Source organism: Ascaphus truei, chromosome 2 (genome assembly GCF_040206685.1).
Source record: "Ascaphus truei isolate aAscTru1 chromosome 2, aAscTru1.hap1, whole genome shotgun sequence".
In the NCBI taxonomy this organism is placed as follows: domain Eukaryota; kingdom Metazoa; phylum Chordata; class Amphibia; order Anura; family Ascaphidae; genus Ascaphus; species Ascaphus truei.
Window position 1 is genome coordinate 317,124,210 of NC_134484.1, and position 25,933 is coordinate 317,150,142.

Below are 25,933 nucleotides of genomic sequence, written 5' to 3' on the forward strand. Positions count from 1 at the left end.
GCTGAGGGGCTCAGCGGTTGAGGGGCTGAACAGCTGAAGGGCTGAAGGGCTGAGGGGTGGTCCCACCCCCTCACGTCAAGGCCATGCCCCCCCACCCGTTTTGGCCACACCCTCCCTCCCCCCCCCGCACCAGAAAAAGTTTCCTGCAGATCGCGGTGCAGTGAGTTGCACGCGCCTCCGGCAAGCAAGACAGCCATGCGGACGCGTGCAACGGGGCCTTAGCCTAAGGCAACATAGCTGCATTATCTTATCAAGATTTAAATGATACTCTATGGCTAACTACAGGCTGTGCAATCAACCCACCATTAGCAGTGTCATTTCAATACTATTGCACCAATGCACTACAAGTATATAATTGGCATTCCATATAAGAATAGTATTTATAATCCCTCAATCTAGCTTTCCCCCAGGCTTCCCTAATTAAGGTGGCTGGGGACTAGTGTACTCATGCAACACTTCAATAACAACTACCTACCTGGGGCCTATCATATCCCTTAGGTAATTAAGCGTAGTGATACAGAGTTTAATCCCATTTGAATCCCCATTGTTTTACTATGTTTCTAATAAAGTTTCGTTTTAAATTTACACCATCATCTCAACACAGTGTATGAGTGCTTTATTGGGGTTCTTTCCTCCATTGTTTATCATAAACACAAAGAACCAGATTCCTTTAAAAAAAAAAAAAATCAGTTGAAAGCCGCAGGTTTTTTTAAAGGATATCAAGTGTAAAATCTTCCCCCAGTTTGCTCTAGTTTTGAAGCTGGTGCCTTGTCCCCTAAGGAATTATGAGATTTGTAATCTTACTGTCTTTAGTAGTGTACTATAACTCTAGAGACAAAACATGAGCGCCCATGATTTTGATACTAAATTCAAGGATTCTTGCAGTACCTTGCACAAAATAGTCTAAATACTAATGACTAAGGCACTAGGCAAATTTGGAGCAAATTGATGCAAATTGAATCATTTTCATCTTGCGGCTCTTTATGTTAATGTATTATGGTCTTTGCCCCAAGCTTTGTGTCCGGTGTCAATTTACGATTTAGAGAGTGTTACTGGGAGGAGTTAGGGAGTTGTTATATGATGCACAGATTATAATGAGAAGTATAACCAGACATTAAAAAAGTTAGGCTGTGCTGAGAAAGCTTTGTAATACGGCAGGCATATCCTTAAAGACAGGGTTGCAGACCTGTCTGAGACATGTAAATGTATCAACCAGTGGTATTTTTATTTGCTGTACAATGAGAAGTATCAAATTCTAAGTCTCTGTGCATCACTTTATTATCGTGCATTTGTGCCCAAAAAATCTGCAAGGTCTCAGGTAGCATGAACTTTACTAGCTAACAATTTGCATCAAATGAAGGGAAACACTTGACCATAGGATGCCCCCATTAACCTTTACCCTCTGCCCAACCCAACAACAAACACAAACAAGAACGTGCTGGAGTACAACGCCCACAGCTTTTTATTATTATTATTATTATTATTATTATTAACAACGTAATGTAATATAACCACATGATGTAAATTCCAAAACCAAACCAAAACCAAACCCATTGCCAGTGTCAAAAGCCCACGGGTACCGCAACTCAAGACCTCTGTTGCTCACCGGACAACCGGACAGCAAATAACTTCTTCTCCTTGTGACCCCATTAGGTCTACACCCCCAAACCACAGGGCATAAAACAGTCCCCCCAAATAACTATAATATCACATGACCCAGTCTGGCACCCCTGAAACCAATCCAGCCCAGGCAGGGTTATTTGACAGGCTTAAATTAGCAATGCCCCCAACTAATGAAATGCCTCCTCCTGTAGCCCCATATTGAAATCGTCTGAACCCATGCCAAAAAGGGGAATACCATCCTGCCAAAATAAGCCCTCTTCCAGACCTTACACGTCAACATGTTGGACCACCAAACCCCAATACCCCTAAAAAAATTAGGACATGGTCTTCTTGAGTTTACGCCTGTACTTTCAACTGCCCTAGCATCCCTAGCCTCCCTAGCCTCCCTTCAGTGCAACCGTGGGACAACCTCTGACCAAACAATCATGGTACCCGGGAGATATATGAGGATATAAAAACAAAAAGGCCAGCGCAACATACAAAATGACACAACATATAGTACAATACATCAGTGCTTATCCGCTCATGAGTAAGGGTCATTTAGTTAAACCCTTTGGCCAAAAGGTTATAAGCCTGCAGCAACTTCACGGCATGACCAATCTGCATGTCCTAACACAACCTGGCACAATTCTCATGTACCTCTCTTTTCAGCTGGAGGGAGAAAAACCATACTGGGTCTGTGATTCACAGAATCGTGATAAAAACTGCTAATTGGAAAGTGGGGCAGGGCGAGCTATAAACCATGAGGATATGTGACAAATATCACTTCATACTCATAATTAAATCAAGTGTGCGCAGGAAAACCAAATAATTTCCCCACATATGGAGCACCCAATTAACATGTGGTAATAAATAATTAATGTGCTCACTGAAGTCGAACATAAATTGTAAATCTACTAGACTTCCATCTCTCAATCCTCCTTATGACCTCATTCCTGAGACCAGGTTTCTGCTACACAGAATGAATGTGTCGCATACAGTGATGGACCCCCTACCAATTTGAAAACCATTGAAAATTGTTAACGGGATAATGGTGAATCATCTTGGTGAATTAGATAATGCTCACTCCCTTGGGGTGTCACACTGTCATAGCAACGCATAATTTTTACCGCACAAATGGGAGACCCATCTAAACCCCTGATATGAATAAAAAAGCCACTAGACCATCCTGATCTGTTTTTAATTTTCTAATGAAACACGCATACCATCCATGTTGATTATTACTTCCCCGAATAGAAGTCCACCTGAGGCTTGTTTGGAATTTGAGTCAAATTTTCCCACCCTTAATGCACCAAAAAAGGCCAGAATGAAAGCTGCATTAAACAAACTTGCCTCGTCACTAGAAAAATATATTGCCGAGGACACTGTTAGCAACTACCCCAGTATTACCGATGATTGGTGCCTCCCACCTCCAAATGCCGGATCCTTCTTCCATCCCATTATCATTCTCTTCACTATGAACAGCTTTGCGATGTCTTCCCAGCCCATAATCTTGGACATTATAGATAAACACACTAAGAACCTAGCTACTGATGCTGGGACAAAACCCACCTCCCCTTTTTTATGAGCAGGGCGATTAATGTAAACGAATTAACAATATATTCCACTGCCAATCCTTGTTGGCAAAATCTGCCTCCCCTTTCTAAGCCCGTCTTGGTTGCTGGCATCTACTGCCCCCTAAAGCCCATCTACAGTCCCTGACTGATATCACCCAGTTTCTTTGCTCCATTTCCTCTCTGAATAAGAAGAGTGAGCTGCTAGTTCTAGGGGATTTCAAGTACAATTGCCTTGACCCTAAAAACCACAAAATCCAGATACAACTTAAGTCACTTAACCTAACGCAACTCTTTTCCCAACCCACACGGACAAACCTGAAATCTCAAAACCATTCCTTGCTAGACTGGATTCTCTCCTCAAATCCCAGCAAAATCCAATCCTCTGGCATCCTTCCTGACATTTTCAGTGACCATGCAATTGTGTACTGTGTAAGGAAGATTAAACCACCCGAATCAAGCCCTAAAGTTCTCCTCACTAGAACATTTAGAAACTTTAACCCACAACAGTTTCTGGTTGACCTTACCAACTGCCCTTGGTACAGAATCAACATAATTCCTGACCCTGATTCTGCGCTGAGCTATTTGCAATCCGAGTTCTTAAAACTATGTGATACTCATGCTCCACAACGCAGAATTAAGAGTATGTGGGGCCCACCTTCCATGGGTTACAACTGAGCTTATAGCACTCTACCATTTCAGGGATGCCTTGTGGAAAAGCTACAAAGTACCTGGCACTACCAAAGATCTTAATCGTTACAGATGCCTGTGCAATATATACACAAGACAAACCAGACATGCAAAAGTACAATATTGCTCTGACAATCTTCACCAGAATACATCAAACCCAGATAACTTCTGGAAGGTTATCAACAATATATTCCAGTCTTCTAACCATCACTAAGGATGATATTACTCTGACAAATACCACTGACATTGCAAATGCATTCAATGATTACTTTGTGGGATGTGCTACTAACTTATTAGCAAAACGCAACTCAAACCACAAACATGAACCTCATTCTGAGAGTACCCCTATAGCCCGACCCTCTCCCAACACTGCTCACAATGTTCAATTTGTCCCAGTATCCGAAGAGGAGATTACACAAGCGCTCCTCAAACTAAAACTAAGCAGCCAATGTGGACCTGACTTACTGCAATCTAAGACTTGGTGCCCCAGCCATTGCCAAACCAATTGCTTCCATAATCAGCTCTATTCTGGCTGCAGGCCATATGCCTAAGACCTAGAAAACTGCCAGAGTTGTCCCAATCTTCAAAAGTGGGGACAAAAACACTGTCTCAAACTACAGGCCAATCTCTCTTCTCCCAATACTATCCAAAGTCATGGAAAATGTGTTCACTCCCAACTAAGCGATTACTATACCAAGACAAATTTCCCTCGCCAATTCCAATCTGGCTTTCACCCCAAACACTCCACTGTAACTACTCTCCTAAAAGTTTGCAATGAGATACAGTGTGGAATGGAACTGGGACAACTCACTGGTGCAATATTCCTTGATTTGCAAAGGCATTTGATTCTGTTGATTATGTTATCCTGCTTAAACTCCAGTGCTCTGGAATAGGGAAGCATGCTTTAAACTGGTTTCATTCCTACGTATAGTATCAGGAAGATCCCAACATGTGTCTATCTCAGGCTCCAACTCCAACCCCTTGGATATCACCTGTGGTGTCCCGCAAGACTCTCTTCTGGGGCCCCAGCCCTTCTCAGTGTTCATCAATGATCTTCCTACAGCTTGTATGCAGATGAGACAATCTTATATGCACACAGCCCTAGCCTCTCCGACCTTGAACACATACTTCAATCTGACTTTTCGAGACTTGAAAATTGGATTTCCCAAAACAAACTGTTTTAAAACACTAACAAGACTGTAACAATGGTATTTGGGACCAAGGCTAAATTTTTAAAGCTTCCAATGACTGAGCTCCAGATCAGAACCAACTCTAACACCACCTTAACTTCGGTTACTAGTTTTAAATACCTGGGCATATGGTTTGACTCCATTTAACATTTGGGATGCACATTGATATCCTGACATCCAAAACCTATGCAAACTAGGTGTACTTTACAGGACCAAATCCTTCCTAAGTCTGCTGGTCAGAAAGCGTATCGCACAGCAGATGCTAATGCCTATTATCGAAATGGGGACATAGTTTACAACTCGGCAACCCAAACCAGCCTTAGAAAACTTGATATCCTCTGCAATTCAATATGCTGTATTGTCCACCAATGCAACTACAACACACACCCCTGTGAAATGCTCAAAGAAATAGATTGGTCATCACTTGAGTCTAGGCGCAAAGTTTATCTTTCCTGTCTTGCCTTCAAATACTTTCTGGGCAAGCTACCCGCCTATCTGAACAAGCTCCTCACTCCTACCAGCTGCAGCACTTATCTGAGATCTGACTCCAAAAGACTGGTCATGGTTCCAAGGTTCAGCAAAGTATCTGGCCCCTCCTCCTCTTACCGTGCACCCCAAAACTGGAACAATCTACCGGAGACTCTCAAAGCACCACCAGTCTACCTTTTTCAAAACTAAAGCTGTTTCACATTTTAATCTGGTCTGTAACAGTTACATAAGCCTATAATATATATTATCTCTAACTGTGCATGCTACTGTATGTCTTGTATATAATGTACCCTGTTCACTTATGTAACTGTATTTGTAACCATGTATTGTTTGTCATCTTAACTCTATGCCCAGGACATACTTGAAAACGAGAGGTAACTCTCAATGTATTACTTCCTGGTAAAACGATTAAATAAATATAAAATAAAACTCCATACCATTCTTGCCAAGATTTACAGTATGCTGCCCAAGTAGATGGGACTAATTACATCTTAATAAGCTCCATCACTCCACTGAGCCATATCTCCACAGGTGACCCGAACAGGTCAAACCGATGGTATCTGCTGACGGTCCCAACCTTAAGAATAACAGGAACTGCAAACAAGAAAGGGCATTTGCAATCACATTGTTTACCCCTGTACATGTTTTGCTCTAAAACAAATATTAAGCTCTAAGTATCGCAATACCAAAAACCTGAGCAACAGAACTACCGGGTGGGATAATGCTGACAAGGTATTTATTGCCAAAACCACCCTTGTAATCTGATCTAAACACAACATAACAACTGGAAAGCTCGGTCCCCAACAACTCTACTGCAGTTAGGATTAAGAAAAATTCCAGGAAAACTAAGTTCTTTATTACCGCCTTCTTTTTCCACAACACTGGCCCTAGGCCTGAGCACCATTTTCCGCCTGTAATTGTCGTAATGTGACTTTTTAACTTAACACTGCTACATTTAACAATTACCTTAAAAACCGCAACTTCTGCTCTGGTAACTGATAAATTATGTTATCTGTATCTATTTCAATACCTAAAAACTAATGACCATACTGGACCGTTCCCCATTGTTTCGCTATCCTCCGAAAACTTTGAAACAATTTTATGCAAACATTTGTGCCTCTAGGGCCTACAAAAAGGAAGTAATCTAGATAATGAAGAACATTAGGTAACCTTAGACCATACACCACCCTGCAAAACTCTGATCTATTCCATCATTGACTGAGTCTCCCACTGGGAAAGATAAATGGTTTATTAAGCAGAAGTTCCCTGAGGAAGTGCCGTTATCACGAAACGCGTAGGGTCAGAGGTTACGGCGCCTTGGAGATAGTAGGAATTGCATTACGTGTTGTTTTACCCCACAGCACACGTGGAGTGTGCAGAAGCGGTCTCTGTTTGTTGCGGCACCATTGCTCGGATCCACAGACAGCCGAGGAAGTGCGTAGCTTCTCCTGCTGGTTTCGGCATTCGCAGGGGACTCGCTCCATCCAGAAGATTTGCCACTGTTTGGTGTTCAACGCGCTTATGTTCCGGTCCTGTTCTAAGTAGGGTTTTGGGTTTTAACCCCTGATGATCCGCTGCCACAGGCCTCTTTGTTTTAATAAATTAGTTTTATGTCATCAGCTTCTGTGTTTCATGTTTTATGTTGTGTGTTGCTAGCTAGTATTGTTCTATGTCATTTGTGTTTGCAATGCGCACTATGATTCTTTCTCTTGTATCTTTCCGCATGTCATGGACCTACTGAGTGGAGCCTCATCATATATCACGACTGATTGGAATTTTATCTTGGACTCAGTGGACATTATATTATCATTGTGGGCGCTGGTCTGTATCTGTTTTTTTTGTTCTGCCTCTGGTACTGGTTCTACCAGTTTTTTCCTGGCTGCCCTGTTATTTTGTTGTCATTATTTATCTTATTGTTTGTATATTTTGTATCATTGCACTGTATAGGGATCTGCGCTGTTAAGCACATTTCTTTTTTTTAAACGAGTAAAGAGTACATGTAATTGTAAGCTTGTTTTTCCACCCACACCAGGCTTTAAGTTTTTAAACAAGATGCAAATAAAGAGATATTTTTATGAAAATTTTTGGGATGCTCTGTCTTTCTTACATATTTTTAAAAACTATATGTACTATATGTATATCAGTTAACCACCCCAACCAATAATGGATGGTAATGATCATACAGTAAATATCGGTGCATACAGGTACGACCTAAAAATTCCTACCTCTTCATTTGTTCCAAATCTTCATTTGTTCCAAATCTTCATTTGTTCCAAAATTAATTTTACACTTTCCCCCAAAAAACTCTAACTCTAACTCTCTCTCTCTCTCTCTCTCTCTCTCTCTCTCTCTCTCTCTCTCTCTCTCTCTCTCTCTCTCTCTCTCTCTCTCTCTCTCTCTCTCTCTCTCTCTCTCTCTCTCTCTCTCTCTCTCTCTCTCTCTCTCTTCATTTACAACTTATTTCTGATTGCTCATTCTTTTCACCTTAGCACCACTTTTTTTTTTTTAATGTAAAAAGTTTTAATCATCAACGTGGATTGCTCCTGCTAACTCTGATTCCATTATTTTAATGTCCAGAGAATAATTAACTAAAGCTAGTAACATTTCAAGAGGTGTAAAGTGTAGTACCATCAATTCTGCTAAAAATAAATACAAACAAAGGATATTACTACATATTCATATTACATATCCCTACTGGCCCCTCCAAAACCTAAGTGAGCTTTTCTAAGTACTGAATGTGAAAGTTTATCTGAAAATGATGACTAGGATGGAACAACATGTTAGAATATATTGAGATTTATGAAGGATAGGTAATGCAAACTTACCTTATTAGTTTCTTCGAGGTGGTAAGAAGGAATTAAGACCAGGGTAATGTAATTGATGTGGTCTACTTAGCTTTTACTTTTGTGACACAAGAGTTTAGTGTACAAATTAAAAGAAATTGAACTCGGTAAAAATGTGTGCACCTGGATTGAAAACTGGTTGAAGGATAGACAACAGAGAGTTGTCATAAATGGAACCTTTTCAGGCTCGGTCTAAAGTTGTGAGCAGAGCGGAATACCTCAAGGATCGGTTCTGGGACCTCTGCTTTTTAAGTTGTTTATTAATGACCTTGTGGTTGACGTAGAAAACAAGGTCTCAATCTTTGCTGATGACACTAAATTGTAAGGTAGTAAAATCAGAGCAGGATGTCATTTCTTTCCAGAAGGACTTGGATAGGCTAGAAACTTGGGCATGTAAATGGCAGATGAGGTTTAAACAAATAATTGTTACTGTAGGTTATGCATTTGAGAAGCAAGAATAAATAGGCAACTTACAAATTCAATGGGGGGAAAACTAGGTGAGTCCTTGATGGAGAAGGATTTAGGAGAATTAATAGGCAGCAGGCTTAGCAATAGTGCCCAATGTCATGCAGTACTGTAGCTACAAAAGCAAGTGCGATCTTACCTTGCATTATATGGGCAATGGATGGAAGGGAGGCAAACATAATGATGCCCCTCAGTAAGACCACACCTTGAATATGGAGTAGTGTTGGGTACCACTCCATAAAAAAAGACATTATGGAATAGAGAAATAAGAGTCACCAAATCAATAAATGGGCTAGAAAATCTGATTTATATGGGGAGGCAAGTTAATTTACATTTGTTTACATTAGAAAAGAGGCGTGTAAGAGTGGATATGATAACTATATACAAATATATTCGGTGACAATACAAGGAGCTTTAAATATAATTATTCGTCCCAAGGGCAGTACAAACAACATGGGGTCATAACTTCAGGATGTAGGAAATAGATATGCAAAAATAGAAAGTACAGCGCACAGCCAAGAGCGTGGGTCCAAAATGGATATAAAAAGATTATTTTATTAGGTCCATTAAAAATAGAGGTATAACAGTTTCCTACGCATTTCGTGCACGTTGCACTTTATCAAAGAGTCAGTAAGTAACATTATTATAGTTATAGTGGGTGTAAGAGATGTGTGCAGAGGTACATATAATGGATACCGATTTGGGTGAAATTATATCTTTGCTTTATTGAGCCTATTCCTTTATCCAGGCAAAACATACAAAAACAACAAAATAACAAACCCCTATCCCTTTGTAAGAGCTAACTTACTTCCCCAGAACCTATCTACAGGACTGGAGGGATATTACCATTACCAGCCTATCACCCCAAAGTCTCAGGATGTACCTTAAGCAGGTGTCAGTCTCTGGCAGGTTCCTGGGTCCTCTGTGTCCAGGAAATATGGGTCTCTGGGTGTCTGGGTGTCTTTATCTCAGAACACCTTTGTGCTCAAGACAGTGTCTGTGTGCAGGCTTCTCTACTTTCCTGTGTCAGCCCAATTGTGAGCTAAGGAATCCCTCTCCTGTTTCTCACATCAGGCTTTTTCTAAGAGTCCTAACAGCCAGGTGGAGTCTGGTTGATTGCCTATGTGCAATTAACCAGCACACTGTTGGATATAGGACAGTTTCTCTCAAACTGTGATAAGTCCCTGTTACAGTGGCTTTATATAGAGATAGATATTTATACACATACATTGTCTTGTCCCTTTCCACTCCCCCCTCACCTCTCCTGACTGTCTAGGCTAACTTTGCATTTCAACAGAGAGAAGCCTTTTGTTGTCTCTAATGTTAATTTTCACACTAGACTACCTGTTTCCACCTCATCTTATTTCCCACTTCCTATAAACATCCATTGCAACAGATATTCCTCTTACATACACGGTATATTATATTCTGTGTTTCTGTATTTCTGCCATACCAAATGAAAGACCCTGAGAGGTTCAAAAGCATGTAACATATCAACTACTTGTTGGTCAATAAAGGTATCATACCCCTTACTCCCTCTCCCTCCTTTGTTACTACATGGAAGAAAGGACCAGCACGGCTACCCACCCTTCTTTGTTTGTAGTTATGTGAATCGAAAGACAAAACCTTGTGAAAAATCATAAACAGGGCTTTCTGATTTGTGTAAATTACAGGTGTTAATTTCCGATGCATGTCAAGTACAACAAAAACATCAGACTAGAAAACAATAAACGTATAAAAACATATTTAGCCTATAATAGTGGTAGTCCTGACCAGGAGTGTACATAACCTGGCAAGTAGTGCATTTGCCACACCTCCGGCCTTTAATTCCCCCAATATGGGCTATAATGAGGCCCTACAATCGAACTAGTCCATAGCACAAAAAGCTTTTAACCATAATCTAATGGCTTTTAACCCTAAACATTACAAGATATTAATTTTTCTAAAACATGGTCCAAGTAGCTTTTCCACAATGTTTAATCCAGTATTGTTCTAATTCAGGCACAGTTCCAATGCTTGAAGTCACTTTTCCCACTGAATAAAAGTCAGTATTTAATATGCACCTGTTTGTCAGTATTTACTAGTCATCTAACGATGTGCTTTACTGTTAACTGTCCTTCCCAGCACAAGCTTTTCAAAGTGTTACTATTATATTGTCCCATTCAGTTGTTTAACTGGTTTAGTTATAGCAGTCAGAAAACATAGTACAGAAGATGTAATAATGTATGAGGGCTGATTTTCTGATATTGATCAATTGATAAGGTATAGATAACATAGTTCATTGTGCAAAACAGTCTGGTAAATTTGCTTGGCCTTACATGATTTCTGTGGACTTTGCTGTGCAAACCATTAAAAGCCATAAAAACAGGGGAAATGATGAACAGGCATGGGTGATACTGTTTTATTGTTATGATGATGAAGCCATGAAAACGTACATAATTGTAGTACCTTCAAGCTGGATGCTCGTTAAATAGCAAAGGTCACCAGATGGCTCAGGTTTATTAAGAGGAAGCTGGGGGACAAACAGCCATTTTGTTTAAGTTACAAAGTGTTGGCATTTTATGTTTGAAATTCCATATTTATAAGGAAATTAGTTTGACTAGAACTGCAAACATTTTATATACAAATGTATATTTGTGGGTATATGCTTAAAGGGGTCCATGTTAAAATGGATGTGAAGCAAAAAGTGATACAGTGTGAGTGCTCGTTTGCATGTCATTTCCCAGAATCCCTGGCTGGAGTGGAAGCACTGTATGATAAGGGATAATGGGGAAAAGGCAGGTTCGCAGACCTGTCTCAGATGTGAATGTGCTCACAAGTGATATTTGTGTTTTCTGTGTACTATATACAAATTAAAATAACTGGGTAAAAAATAATAATAACTGGGTTTCTGTAGCCATGTAATGGTGTTATACAATATATAATGTTCATATATATATTATAGATGCATATATCTTTCTTCTATATTGCCTATGTCCCTTTGCACTCATGTATCTTTCTATTTTCTTCCTTCCTCATTGCATGTTCTCTCTCTCTCTCTCTCTCTCTCTCTCTCTCTCTCTCTCTCTCTCTCTCTCTCTCTCTCTCTCTCTCTCTCTCTCTCTCTCTCTCTCTCCCTCTCCCTCTCCCTCTCCCTCTCCATCTCCCTCTCTCTCTCTTCTTTCTGTTTCTTTCTTTCTTACTGGCATCAGACTACAGATCTGGCTGAAGTTCCTGAAGAAGGGGACAGTTCATGCTTATTGGAAATAAACAGACAACGTAGCGATAGTGGTGAGTTTTCTGTGATCAAGGGCGGTGCATAATTTGTATTCTTTTGCTTTTCTTTATATACAGTAGTATATATATCCCGAGTCAAATTTGATATTGTCAGAAACACTTTTTGTTTAGATGTACAAATTGTACATTTTAAAAACATTTGAACTACGCATATTGTCGTTGTAGAGGTAAAAGTCATTAACTACATTCTTTAAGTACTGAGAAAAAGGTGTTCTTTTTGACAGGAAAAAAAATCTGTATTTAAAAAGGAAGGTGTTTTGCTATGACAAATTCTGAAGATTAGGGGTCTTTAATGAGTCCTTAGAATTTTTTTTATTTTTTTTATTTACTAAGCCTATTTTCATGACGAGGTTTAAAAAAACGCACTTCATGAGTTTTACCTTTACAGCAACGATATATGCTTGGAAAATTGTTACTAACATTGATAGTCAATTCACATACTATAAACCCTACAAAAATCAACAAAGCATAAACAAATGCAGAAAATTGCCAGATTTGTCTTTGTAAATCCACTGAGCATCATATTGAGTACTTGATGACAGCTCACTGTTAGTGGCAATGTTTTTGCACCCGAAAGTTCAGTTCCCTAGTAAGGGAAGAGGTGATAATCAGAATTCTCTTCCAGTGGGAACAACATGGATCATTATTTTATTAATCAGCACATTACACTTGCAATGTAATTGCCATTTATCACCTTTCCAATTAAGACAGTACTGGTGACATTTTGTTTGAGATTTAAACTTTTTTTTACTAAACAACAGGAAAAAATTAAGTTAGTAATACAAAGTCCCTGTTTTGAATTTCATATGATGTTTACAGTTATTTTATATTTTATAAGACTTCTGTTCTCTTCTAGAAGGCATAATTGATTAAGTACTTATTTACATTGAAATACCTACCTAGTAAACATGCATATAAACATTGGTACACATAAAAACACTTTAATGTCTTTGATTATACACAAATTGCAGCTATTTACACATTATCAGAGTTATATGATACTTTAGCTTATTTGTCTGTTTCTCTGTCTTCTGAGAGAGATCGAAAAGACGAACAAAATATTATGACTTTTTGATATATATTAATAAAGTCACGTGGATTTAAGTATTCCATTTCTTTTGTTTGCCAATATGGGAGAGAACAGACTGTAACATAAATAATAATGTGCTGATGATTCCTGCTTAAAAAAGGGTGCACTGAATTTGGCAGTGGGAACAAATGCAAATGTAAATTGATGTACTGTGTTCATAAAAAGTCATTGCTAATACTATAGCAACAGGTATTATCCTCTAGCAAAGAGCATTAATTATTCAAAATTAATCAATTAGTATACAATGTGCTCCTTGTCTGCAAGTGGATTTTAGTAGCAGGTACCCTGCATATCTTGAAATTAGCTTTTAACATAATTGTCAATGCTGATTTTGCAATTGAGGTGAACTGCAGTATTTCAATGTCATTGTGACATACTGAGAACAGATACGTGGGTCTTTTGTCGTTCTCAAACCTGCAATTATTTTCGTGTCCATCTGGACTGTGATGGGAATAGAAATAGAGCACTTTCTTTTTGTGCCTTAGGGAGAATGACATTTGGATACTGCATGTGATCACTATAAAAGCAATGACATAAACTTGGGTCCAAATTGTTTTTATGCCACATGTTGGCACTAAAACTGTGAAATACTTTAAATCCATACTTGCGTTCTTCATAAAAAAGGATTGCAAGAGAGCTCATTGGACTGAAATAGGTTAGTACCTACATTCTCATGGCTGTACAGTAGCTAAACTATTATGAGTTCTTTACCCTCATTATATTTTAGTTCAAAGAGAAATTGCTCTTCTACAGTAATTGTCCTAAAGTCTGTCATCGATGCTTTGGTTTTATGTAGGACAAAGGGTCTTATTTTACATTGTATATTAAGTCGGCAATCAGGTCCGTATTTGGCTGAAAAGCGCCATTGGCTTCAATATTACCGAATGAACACTTAAAAAATAAATAACAAGGCCAAGGGTTGACAATACAAGCAGATTATTTTTATCTCCGGTCAAAGAAGTATGAAAATAACACAAATTCTACAATAAAAAGTTTTCCCATATATAATATTGTATAGCACTTATATATACATATGTAGCCAAAATGGGCCATATTTACTAAGCAGTCTTTAATTAATGCAGCCAATCACGCTGCTCAAACTTTTTTATTTTAAATTTACCTTGACTTAATGTCTGGGGACCACCCTGGTTCTTGTAGTTTGTCACCTGGCAGAAATATCTTGCACAAAATGGCTGCAGGTCAGGGTTCGGACCCGCGATAATTTTTGCACTTGTAACGTGCGTTACCAAAAGCTAATGCAAATCTTATTATAATATTGACATACATTGTCATAGCATGTTTGGAAAAGTGACTAACAACTACAGGCATGCATTTAGAAAATGGCATTCTTTTTTTCTACAACAAAAGACAGGGGTGCCTAGCTGGGAATTTGTGTGTTAATTCTTTTTTTCTGTCTGCTTTAGAACTGAGGTTTTGTTTATTTTTTCATACAGTTTACAAGAAAAAATACATTGAGATGTGCATTTTTTTAAAGTACCATATATGCTCGGATAAGGTACATGTCTGTACCATGTGGTTTTAAGGATGTGACGTACCTCCTTGGAGATGACTTCACATCCTTAAAAAAAAAGAAGATGGTCATATGATACAGAGTCCAATCAGATTGGAGCTATACCATCTGACCCTAAAATGTGACATCACAGGCCCTATATAAGGCCTGTTCGGTCTAATTTTAGCTGAAGTTGTCGACGAGCCAACAGCCGTTTTGGATTTACCATGGGGTTTGGATTGAAAGAAAAGAAAATTAAAGAAAAGAAGAAAAGAATGACAGATGAAGATAGAAGAAATACATTTTTGTACCTGATCTTGGTCAGATTGCAGTGGATGACGTCGCGGGTCGAGAGCTTCCTGTTACGCTGGGATTCGGACTTCTAAAGGTAAGATAAACATTGAATGTATGTAATTGTCTTTTTTCAGGTTTTTTAATTGTATTTATTTATTTGTATGTTTTTAATTGCCCATTGACTGCCAATGTATTAATCTGTGTGTACAGATAAATAAAGTGACAGGCAATGCATTTTTCGGCACATGCTGGTTTACAATAGATTGTTATTTTTCTATTTCTGTTTATTGTTTTCACTAAATAGTTTTTTATTTGGATGGCTTGTTTTTAGTACATTTTAGTAATTTTTTTGATTGGTTAGCGGTTTAATTTCTTGATTTGTTTGTTGGTTGGATGTTTCTTTAATTGTATTATAGTATTTTGGTATGACATAATTTTTATTCTTTTACAGTTTTGGTGTTAGAATATAGGTGTTAGAATAATTATATAGGGCCTTATCTGTATGTTGTGTCTTTGCTTCATACAGTGTTTCTCTCTGTGTTTGATATATTGCTCCTTGCTCATTTGCACCGGCCTGTTTCATTGACCGCCTAGGTCATATTAGGTAGAGTGGGTGCATTTTTTCTCTTGCCTACTTTCAATTAAATGTAGCCAGGTCCTCTCTCTCTGTGTGGAACCCCCTCCAGGTACTCACCGTGGCGGTGGGGAGTAGAGCTGCCGGTTGCGGGGAAGGAGCCGTGTGCGCATCTTTCGGTGCATGGGAGGGATGTCCGGTGGGTGCCGGGAGCTGTGCGCGGGAGGGCGCATCGTTGGGGACTCTCGGAGGCTCCCGAGAGGGGCACCGCCTTCTTATTTGTGCTTGCGCATGCGCAATGGTTCCCTGCAGCCGGTGGCCATTACGGAGGTTGGCGCATGCGCAAGGAAAATGCGCGCGAGGCGGCCAATGGGAGAATAGCTCCCAAGAAAAATACAGCACCCAGGGTACACAGGGGCAAGGTCAGGTGACGCCAGGGACCCTATAGGGTTGCCCAAACTCCCTGCTCAGGAAAGGATACATTTCACGCACTGGAGGAGCACGTCAGTCGGCGCAAGGAGAGGCTAGTGGAAGGAAGTGAGGGTGCAGGGGTCAGTGACCCACTGCACAAGCCAGCAGCCCCCTAGGCCCCAGTTAGCCCTGAGCCACTCAGTAAGTTTGTGGTGCTACAGGGAGAGGCCCTAGGGCTTCCCACCAAGAGGCTTGGGATCAAGCCTACTCCGCAGAGAGAGCGGACTGTACCCAGGGTGGACGGCCCTGACCGATCAACCCGCTGGAGGAACCGGACGTCGCCAGGAGGTCGTCGGATCCTTTTTGAAGATCCTTTGAACGCCCAGGTGCCGTCGCACTGGGCAGGTATTGTTACACACGTGCACCACCTACAGAGTACTCACACATAGTGGCAGTGCTGACCACGGGACAGGGGTTATTCTGTGGACATGGTGTGGGGGTACACGGTGGTGGGTAAGGGGCATACACTCCTAAGTGGGAGTGAATGACATTGGGACTTATAGAGTATAAGATATATATATATATATGCATGTTCAGTAAAGGTTATTCTTGCTTATTCATACCAATTGTGTGTTATTGGGTTGTGTCCTGTGAGGGCCCCTTCCTGCCCTGTCGGATCCCTCCCAGGTGGAGGCGTTGCACCACGAGAAAGTGAATATATATGTACCCCAGGCTCCCCGAGTGGAGGCTTAGGCTCCTGAGGGCCGCACAGGTAATATACAGCATTAGTAGCGTCTGTATTCACAGGGAATACCCATTACATTTGGAGGCGCTGCTGAGATCAGCCCTGGGGTGCCCTACTCAGTAGTTCACGTAGTATCGCATCAATCAGCATGCCTGCGCTCACGCCACAACAAGTGGGCGAATGGGCCGAGAAACTAGAAGAACCTCTGCGACACGTGGTCGCCGTAGGAGGGGTGCCCGCCCATGTACCCATGTTCACTGTCTGCAGTGCAGTAAGGACATTACTTGGTCTGGCGTGAGCCTGCCTCATCAGTAAGCACTACCACTTTGACCAGCAAGAGAACACCCTACTACTGGCCGTAGAACAAGCTCTACGCCCTGATAAAGGCCCACAAGTAGTATATATACCCGAGACCTTACCGCAAGGGTGCCCTCTCATTTACCCTGGAACAGCCTCTAGTTACGCAACTTCCCCTACCAGACATGCGGGTTGGGAAGGCAAAGGTATGGCCGCCAGTACTCCCATCAGATTGGACGTACACTGGCGACACACTTTATTCGAGCTCGGCTAGTCCCACGAATTCTGGTATACCCGGGTGTATTGAGGTTTGTGACTGTTTTCTGCCCGAGTGCATTGAGTTATTTTCCGGCAGGGATTGAAGCATTTTATTCCCGTTGGCTGCAATACTGCACAGTACATATATATATACTGCATTACAATTCATGAATTTATGCCATCTGGTAGACACGCGAAGCATTGCAGCCTAATAAATCCTAATCATTATCATTTAACAGATCAGCCGCCCATCAGCCAGGCAGGAATCCAGGCTGGGAAGGCAAATGCAACGGGGCTTGTCAGAGGTGAGGAGCGGCGCATTCCAGGTATCTGCCAGGTACATACCGGGTATTTGCTCGAATAAAGTGTGTCGGTGCAGTATCCCTGCCACGAGTGACTTTCCTTTCTGATGCTAGGCAAGGGGCCACCAGCTGGCCCGGTAGCCCGCCAACATCACAGGCCCCTGACAGATTAACGAGCAGCTTCACACCAACCCCTAATATGGGAGCAGGGATCGCTAGTCACTCAGATAGTGGTGGCTCCATACTGGGCGTGACATTCCCGCAGCTTGGGGAAGCTATAACTATGTCAGCACAAGCTCAGAATTATCGGAAGCTGAAGGCGTTTTCAGGAACGGTTCCTGTCCCCGCAGGTGAAGAAGGCATCGAGTCTTGGAAGGAACACACCCTCAAGGTGATCAATGAATGGCCCTGCTCTGAAGCGGTAAGACAGCAGAGAATCCTGGAGAGCCTCAGACCCCCGGCATCCACCATGGTCAGTGCACCGCGCGACCAAGACCCTGATCTCTCTGCTCATCAGATGGTAGAGCTGTTAGTCCAGATCAATGGCAAAGATGAAGAGGAAAGTGAGCTGTGGTTCAAATATTATGGTCTAAGACAGAAAGAGAAAGAAGATCTGTCAGATTTCCTTCAACGAATCCAGCTAGTACTTTGGAAATTGCGAACTTGCGACCTCATTCCAGCCTCGGCTATGGACGAATACCGGCGCAAGCAGTTCCTCCGAGGGGCCATTCCCACTCATCACATAGTGATCATGATTAGGTGCTCCCTATTACAGAGGCCTCCCCCTACATTCATGGACATTTTGGGGCTCGTCAAGGGGCATGAAGCCTATACAAAGCTACATACGTCCACCAAGGTCAAAGAACAGCTTATGAGTGACATTCAGGGAGCCTCCGCTCGCAGGCTCAAGAAACCTGTCAAAGAAGAAGAGGAGCCACCCAAGTCACCCTCAGTGAAAGGCCGAACTTCTGGGAAATCATCCCCCACTTACCCAAGACGGTTTGATCCCAAGGATATTGTCTGCTATGGCTGTGGGCAGAAGGGCCATTTCTCCAGAGAGTGCCCAGGAGGAGGCAACCAAGAAAAAAACTCCAAGTAAAGGAAGCTCTGCTAGGTCCAACATCTGCCGGATACAGACCACCGAAGTAAGATATCTGAGGCCATCCCTGAGCCTCCCGAAACTCCTACTGACCCAAGCACCGACGATGGAACTCCACCATGGGATGCTTACAGTCAGGTAGGCCCATCTGCCATTGTGCGTGTGGTACTAGAAGGGATCTATGCCTCTGCTCTACTGGACACCGGGTCCCAAGTGACCATAATATACAGACAATTCTATGACCAGCACCTCAAACACTGTCCCCTGCGGTCGGCGGAACATATGAAGGGGAGGGGGTTAAGTAACGAAGATTACCCCATCGATGGGATTGTAAGGGTTCAACTGGAGATACTCCAACTGAACACCGGCAAGAAACATCCCATGCATGTGGAAGCAATGGTATGTCCTGAGCCTCAAGAACAGTGCCAGTACCCGATCATATTGTGAACAAATACTGATCTAGTGCGAGTTGTAATCAGAGCATACTTGAAAGAGACCAACAAATTACCAATGGCCAATCCACTCCTTGACCCTGTACTACCGGAGGAGTGCAACCGGGTATATGCCTTAGAGCGTCACGGGGACCTCTACAATCGTCAATGCGGACTGATGACAATTGTACCAGGGGGAGTGCAACGTATGGCCGTCTGGTGCTGTTATGCCGATCGAGATGAGACCGACCATCTTTTCTCTCTGGAGAGTACCCCTGAGAAAGATGTTCAGAGAGGGTATAGGGTAATACCCGAAGTGAGAGAGTGGACGACTAAACTTCCTCTACGAACCTACGAATACTGTATGTTCAGAATATCTCCCCATTCCCGATGGACCTTCATGCAGGACGAAGTTTGGGCCGCATATATCCGGTCAGCCCTGTGGAAACAGTGCCACAGGTGAACGCCGCTGCAGTGGATGAGCAGTTAGTCGACCTGGATATCAACTTCGGAGATTCGACGCTGCCAACTGAGTGGAAGGGTCGGCTGGCAGCCAAGTTGAATGAGCGAAGGACGGTGTTTTCCACAAGTGAGATGGATGTGGGTTGCAGTCGCAGCGCCCAACACACCATTAGATTGAGTGACGCCACTCTGTTCCATGAACACTCTCGTCGCATTGCCCCCAGGGATGTGGACGATGTAAGGAACATCTTGAAAGAAATGGAGACCGCTGGGATTTTGACTGAGTCTCAGAGTCCTTACGCCTCATCCATAGTGGTGGTGAGGAAGAAGAACGGATCCGTAAGACTGTGTGTCGATTATCGAACCCTGAACAATCGTACGGTACCTGACCAATACAACCTTCCTCGCATTGAAGAGATTCTGAATGCTCTAACCGGGAGCCAATGGTTCAGTGTTCTCGACTTATGATCTGTGTACCACCACGTACCTATGAGTGCAGAGGACCAGGAAAAGACAGCCTTCGTATGCCCCCTGGGTTTCTACCAATTTACGCATATGCCCCGAGGTATATGTGGGGCCCCTGCTACCTTCCAGCGACTGATGGAGAAAACTATCGGAGACATGAAACCTCGGGAGTGTCTAGTCTACCTGGACGACATCATTGTCTTGGGAAGACCCTGGAGGAGCACAAAGAGAGGCTGCTTAAGGTGATAGACCGTCTTGGAAAAGAAGGGTTGAAGTTGTCGCTCGACAAGTGTCAGTTCTGTCACACCTCTGTGACTTACGTGGGACACATCGTGTCTGCCCAAGGAATTGCCAACGATCCGGCCAAAGTAGAAGCGGTAGTGAACTGGCCCCGTCCCGAGAATGTCACGGAACTGCGATCATTCCTGGGCTTCTGTGGGTATTACCATTGCATCGTGGAAGGGTACTCCAGTCGAGCTAAACCCCTGAACAATCTTTTGAAGATATATCCCGAAGATACAGGAAAGAAGGCCACTTTGGCCCGTCAACCGTTTGGTGATAAATGCGCGTCCGAGAGTGAACAGGCCTTCCTGAATTTGAAGAAAAGCCTGACGGAAGCACCGGTGCTTGCATATGCTGATCCAGAACAACCCTACGTTCTGCACGTGGATGCCAGTCTCAATGGACTGGGAGCAGTCTTACATCAGAAACACCCCAAGGGTCTTAGGCCCGTAGCCTACGTCAGCCGCAGTCTGACACCCAGTGAACAAATAATACCCTGTACACAAGTTAGAGTTTCTGACTCTCAAATGGGCGATCACGGAAAAACTCCATGATTATCTTTACGGTGTTACGTTTGAGGTAAGGACGGACAACAATCCCCTCACGTACATTAATACCTCTGCCAAATTAGATGCATCAGGGCACGATGGCCGGCAGCCCTATCCAATTACAAATTCTCTCTGAAGTATAAGCTGGGGCCTTTGAACATCGGAGCTGATGCTCTATCCCGAGGACCAGGACTACAGCCGCGGCCCCTTTTATTCTCCGATTTTCTGGGATTTTTTCCGAATGCCACGAACTTCACCGCGTTCATGCCGCATTCATGTTGCATTCATGCCGGCGTCACCCGCGGTTGATGTGTTTATTGATGTGTTTATTGATAATGGTTCGGATTTAATTGGTTGAAATTCTTCGCGTATCCGCCAGGTGGCAGATATTCATGAATTGTAATGCGCATGCGCTTCAGTAATGTAATTGTATCGATCCGTGTTTTTTTCGTATTGATCCCGCACACGGTGTTAAAGAAGGGTATTGGTGTGTAGCACCAGATGTTTTCCATATCTTTGATCATGGAGACTTCAAAAGGCGAAAGGTCATGTTAAAACCAACTAAGAAACGTCAGTTGCAGGCAAGCAATGCGCCAGCGCCAGCACCGGCTTCCAATAACGGTCCGACCGTCAGTGAAAACCTGGTGACCGGCAACCCATGCTGTCTGTCCCTGCCCGGATACCTGCAGCCTGAGCCAGATTTCGCGTACAGATTCCAGCAAGCTTGCATGTACCAAAGCGATTTCCAGCCTCATCAGCTGACTACAGGTGTAGTAGTCCCGCTGTCACCTGTCAACTACGTGTATAATCAAGAATACGGGACTGGCAGTGGCTCGGTGCCAGCTGATTGGCAAAGTCTATGGTGAGTAATGTTGCCATATTTTATTCTGTTTTTGAAATATCAATATCAATGCACAGTCAAGCGATTCTCCTGTAAGCAATATGATTGGCTGAGCAGCTTCTACAGTAGATACTGAACAATTGGTGGAAAGCTAGGCGCATGCACATTGGAACCTTCTTGAAACGCATACAGTATGCGTGTCATCACATCGACAGTAGGCGCATGCGCATGTGAACAGGAGATGCCCCCAGAGAAAATTATTGGTGGGACTGACTGTGGGAACTTCTTTAGGGGACTGACTGACCATTACAGTAAAACTTATACTTTTGGTTTTCCTCAGAAAAGAAAACTTTGTCATCTCATGCGGAAAACGGCAAATGGAGGGATTTCGATGGATAATATCGCTTCATGTAAAAAAAAAAACATTCCGGAGTCAACAGTTTAGTGGCTGTTGTTATTGATTAGGATAGAATACTGTAACCGAGAGCTTCAAAAAAAAACCTGAAACAGTATGCTGTTGTTTTCAGACCGTATGCAATACTTTTTTATATATATACTGAATAATAACCCTGAAAAATAAAAAGTATGCATTTATTCTACACGTATTCCAGTACATATGTGTATTCTATACCCGTACAGCATTTATTGTTTTAATACTCTTGTGATGTACTGAGCGTGCCTACAGTATACAGTACTGTACTGTATGTTCTAGAAACACTGTATTTTGTCACAGTATAAAAGGAGACAATGGAACAATTTAAAACAAATCAACATTTTCTTTTATTGGTGGAGTAAGTACAAAAACATTTATGGAGTAAGCAAAACATTTATCTACAAATACAATTTAAAAACATTTAAAGTGTACAGCAATTCTAAACATTTACAGGTGTATGGTGTACTGCTAGTAAAACCATTTATGTACAGAAAGTCAAAACATTTACAGTAGGATGGTGTACAGTACAGTAAGTCAGGCCTGCACAACTCCAGTCCTCGAGGGCCGCAAACAGGCCCGGTTTTCAGAAAACCGGGCCGGTTTGCGGCCCTCGAGGACTGGAGTTGTGCAGGTCTTGTGTAAGTAAAAAAAATTATTTATTAATAAAATTTAAAACACGCAACATCTCCTTTATTAAAGTACAGAAAGTCAAAACATTTACAGCACAACAGTATGGTGTTAGTAAAAAAAAATCTTTATTAATAAAATTTAAAACACGCAACATCTCCTTTATTAAAGTACAGAAAGTCAAAACATTTACAGCCCAACAGTATGGTGTTAGTAAAAAAAATTCTTAATTAATAAAATTTAAAACACGCAACATCTCCTTTATTAAAGTACAGAAAGTCAAAACATTTACAGCACAACAGTATGGTGTTAGTAAAAAAAAATCTTTATTATTAAAATTTTAAACAAGGATGGTGTGCTGAACAGCAAGTCAGGCCTGCAGAACTCCAGTCCTCGAGGGCCGCAAACAGGCCCGGTTTTCAGGATATTCTGAAAACCGGGTCTGTTTGCGGCCCTCGAGGACTGGAGTTGTGCAGGTCTTGTGTAAGTACAGTAAAAACATTTCTTTATTAATACAAAATAAAACAAGCAACAAGTCAAAAAATAAACAACATTTGAACAGGCACGCAAATTCGATCCCCACCAGATTGTCCTTCCAGGGCCGATGCCTTGTATGATGCAAAATGCCATTAATGGCGTCTCTCACGATCTGTAATTGAAAAAAAGCGCCGCAATTCCTCCACAATAGTCCTTCTCCTCCTTTTGTCGTGATTTCCTTCGTAGTTTACATTGTTGGCCCACCCGCAGTACACCAAGTAGGACACGTGGTGCTTGAAAATTAACATGGCATACTTCTGGGGTAAACCAGCACTCATCACCCTATACTTCTCCCTGAGTGGATTGGGCAGCTCGCGCAGGATGATGTCAGGCACTGTATCGATGCAAGCGTATGTGGGTTGGATTCTGGGAGCGGGTGTTCTTCTGGGAGCGGGTGTGCTTGTGGTGGCGGGCGAGGGTAGGTTGTCTGGGAGGATGCTTTCCTCCTGTCTTGGTCGCCGTGTTGTCTCCTGGCGTGGTCTTGACGGGGTTGTCATGTCATCCTCGTCAACAGCATACATGTACACATATTCTTCTGGTGGAGGGGGTGCGCTTGGTTATGGTAGGCGGACGAAGGTCCCATTCATCCCATCCAGGCCACCCTCCTGCTCCAGCGTCGGAGATACAGGGGCATGAACTCCGAGCAAATTATGTATCCCCGCTATCTCAGTCCCTATCTTCTCCATCCGTTGATCCATCTTCTCCATCCGTTGATCCATCTTCTCCATCCGTTGATCCATCTTCTCCATCCGTTGATCCATCTTCTCCATCCGTTGTTCCATATTTAGCATGGTCTCTAAAAGAAGATCTATCATTACCAACATAGTAGAGTTCCCGGGGATATCGACACTTAACCCATTCAGCATGCGGTCTAACGAGCTGGATCTTGTGCATGGGGTGCTGTGGACATCTGGGTGGATGGGTGCTACGGAGGATGAGATGGGGGTTCACTGGAGAGAAGCGGCAGCGTCGTCGAAGAAGGATGGAGGAGGTGACCTGTGGATTTCCGGGAGACCAGCGGCAGCGTCGTCGAAGAGTAGTGGAGAAGATGGGCTGTGGGTTTCCAGGAGAGCAGCGACAGCGATGTGGACGAGTAGTGGAGAAGATGGGGTGTGGATTTCCAGGAGAGCAGCGGCAGAGTCGTCGAAGCGTAATCGAGGAAGTGGCCTGCGGTTTCGATGGGTTGGCTGCCATTTGTTTTGCTTTGAGTGTACATCACCGAATTTCTTCTTGACATAATAAGGCTTACGTGTATTAAAACCCTTAGCCTTTAGGGTCAGCAGAAGGTTTTCTTTATTAGCCTTAGCCTTTCGCTTTGGCGTTGGCTTGGAAATGGCTCCCGCCTTTCGCTTTTTCTGCATGACAGGCACGGCAGAAGCGAGTGGGTTCCTCCGTCCATAGAATCGGGGTTCATCCATGGAAGCAGATGGCACAATGCAATATCTGGACAAGGGAAAGTTCAGATACAGATCATCGAGTGGTGGGCTATGCAAAGTGTGTAACCTTTTATGCATGGCATCGAGGTACAGGTGTTAAAAGTCGGCGTACTCTAATGTGAGTCATTAACGTATAAATACACAATCCATTTTGTGGATTCACTGCACATTGAATACACATCGACTAAACATCGAATATACATTCATGTGCTTGTATTTCTTTCTACTCGCAGCAATGCCTGTTAAAAAGATTTCAAAGGTTCTCAGCATGAGAATTAAGGAGATTTACTCGAGCGGACAACGAATTGCAGCTATCCAACGCTGGTTAACTGCTTCTGGCCTCGTTGTACCAACAACCACCGCGTGCTATCATGCACACGGTCAGACCAAACAACGCACGAGGACACCAACGGTAACTAACGCGTAAGTATATTTATATAACTATATAATACAGTATATCTATTATTTTTTATACAGTATTGCTGCATATTAATATTACTATATAGTATAGATCTATCTAATATAGTTATTTCTGTATATTTATATAACTATATAATACAGTATATCTATCTATTATTGTTTATATTGCTGCATATTAATATAACTATATAGTATAGATCTATCTAATATTATAGTTATTTATGTATATTTATATAACTATATAATACAGTATATCTATCTATTATTGTTTATATTGCTGCAAATTAATATAACTATATAGTATAGATCTATCTAATATTATATAGTTATTTCTGTATATTTATATAACTATATAATACAGTATATCTATCTATTATTGTTTACTGTAAATGATGTGCTGTACTTGTGGAATACTGCACTGTAACTTACAGGATTGTGTTTTTTCTTTACGCTGTAGGGAGACAACTCTTCTGGTCGACAAAATAAGTGAAGAGAATGATGAGAAGAGTGCCTTAATGGTCAAATACACTCTGCTGCACAATCACAATCTCACTGTATCCGAGACCAGCATAAAGAAGATGAGACAAAGAATTGGATGGAAATATGGACGTGTGAGGTTAGGACTGGACAGTACAGGAGGTTAAAGTGTTGTTTAAGAAACTGTACTGTACCTATAAAATTATTCCTTGTCATTACAGAGCGTACCCTATGATAAGGGACGTTAACAAGATCAAGAGAGTGG

At 42.1% G+C, this 25,933-nt stretch overlaps 1 protein-coding gene across 2 annotated transcripts in view; it reads left to right on the plus strand.

The window, feature by feature from the left end:
- The window catches only part of STAC (SH3 and cysteine rich domain), a 335,966-nt gene that overhangs the window by 222,775 nt on the left and 87,258 nt on the right, over window positions 1-25,933 (plus strand). For both annotated transcript variants that reach the window (XM_075586507.1, XM_075586508.1), the window contains exon 6: window positions 12,045-12,123. In XM_075586507.1, the coding sequence (XP_075442622.1) occupies window positions 12,045-12,123 (79 nt within the window). The remainder of the gene's footprint in view (window positions 1-12,044; window positions 12,124-25,933) is intronic.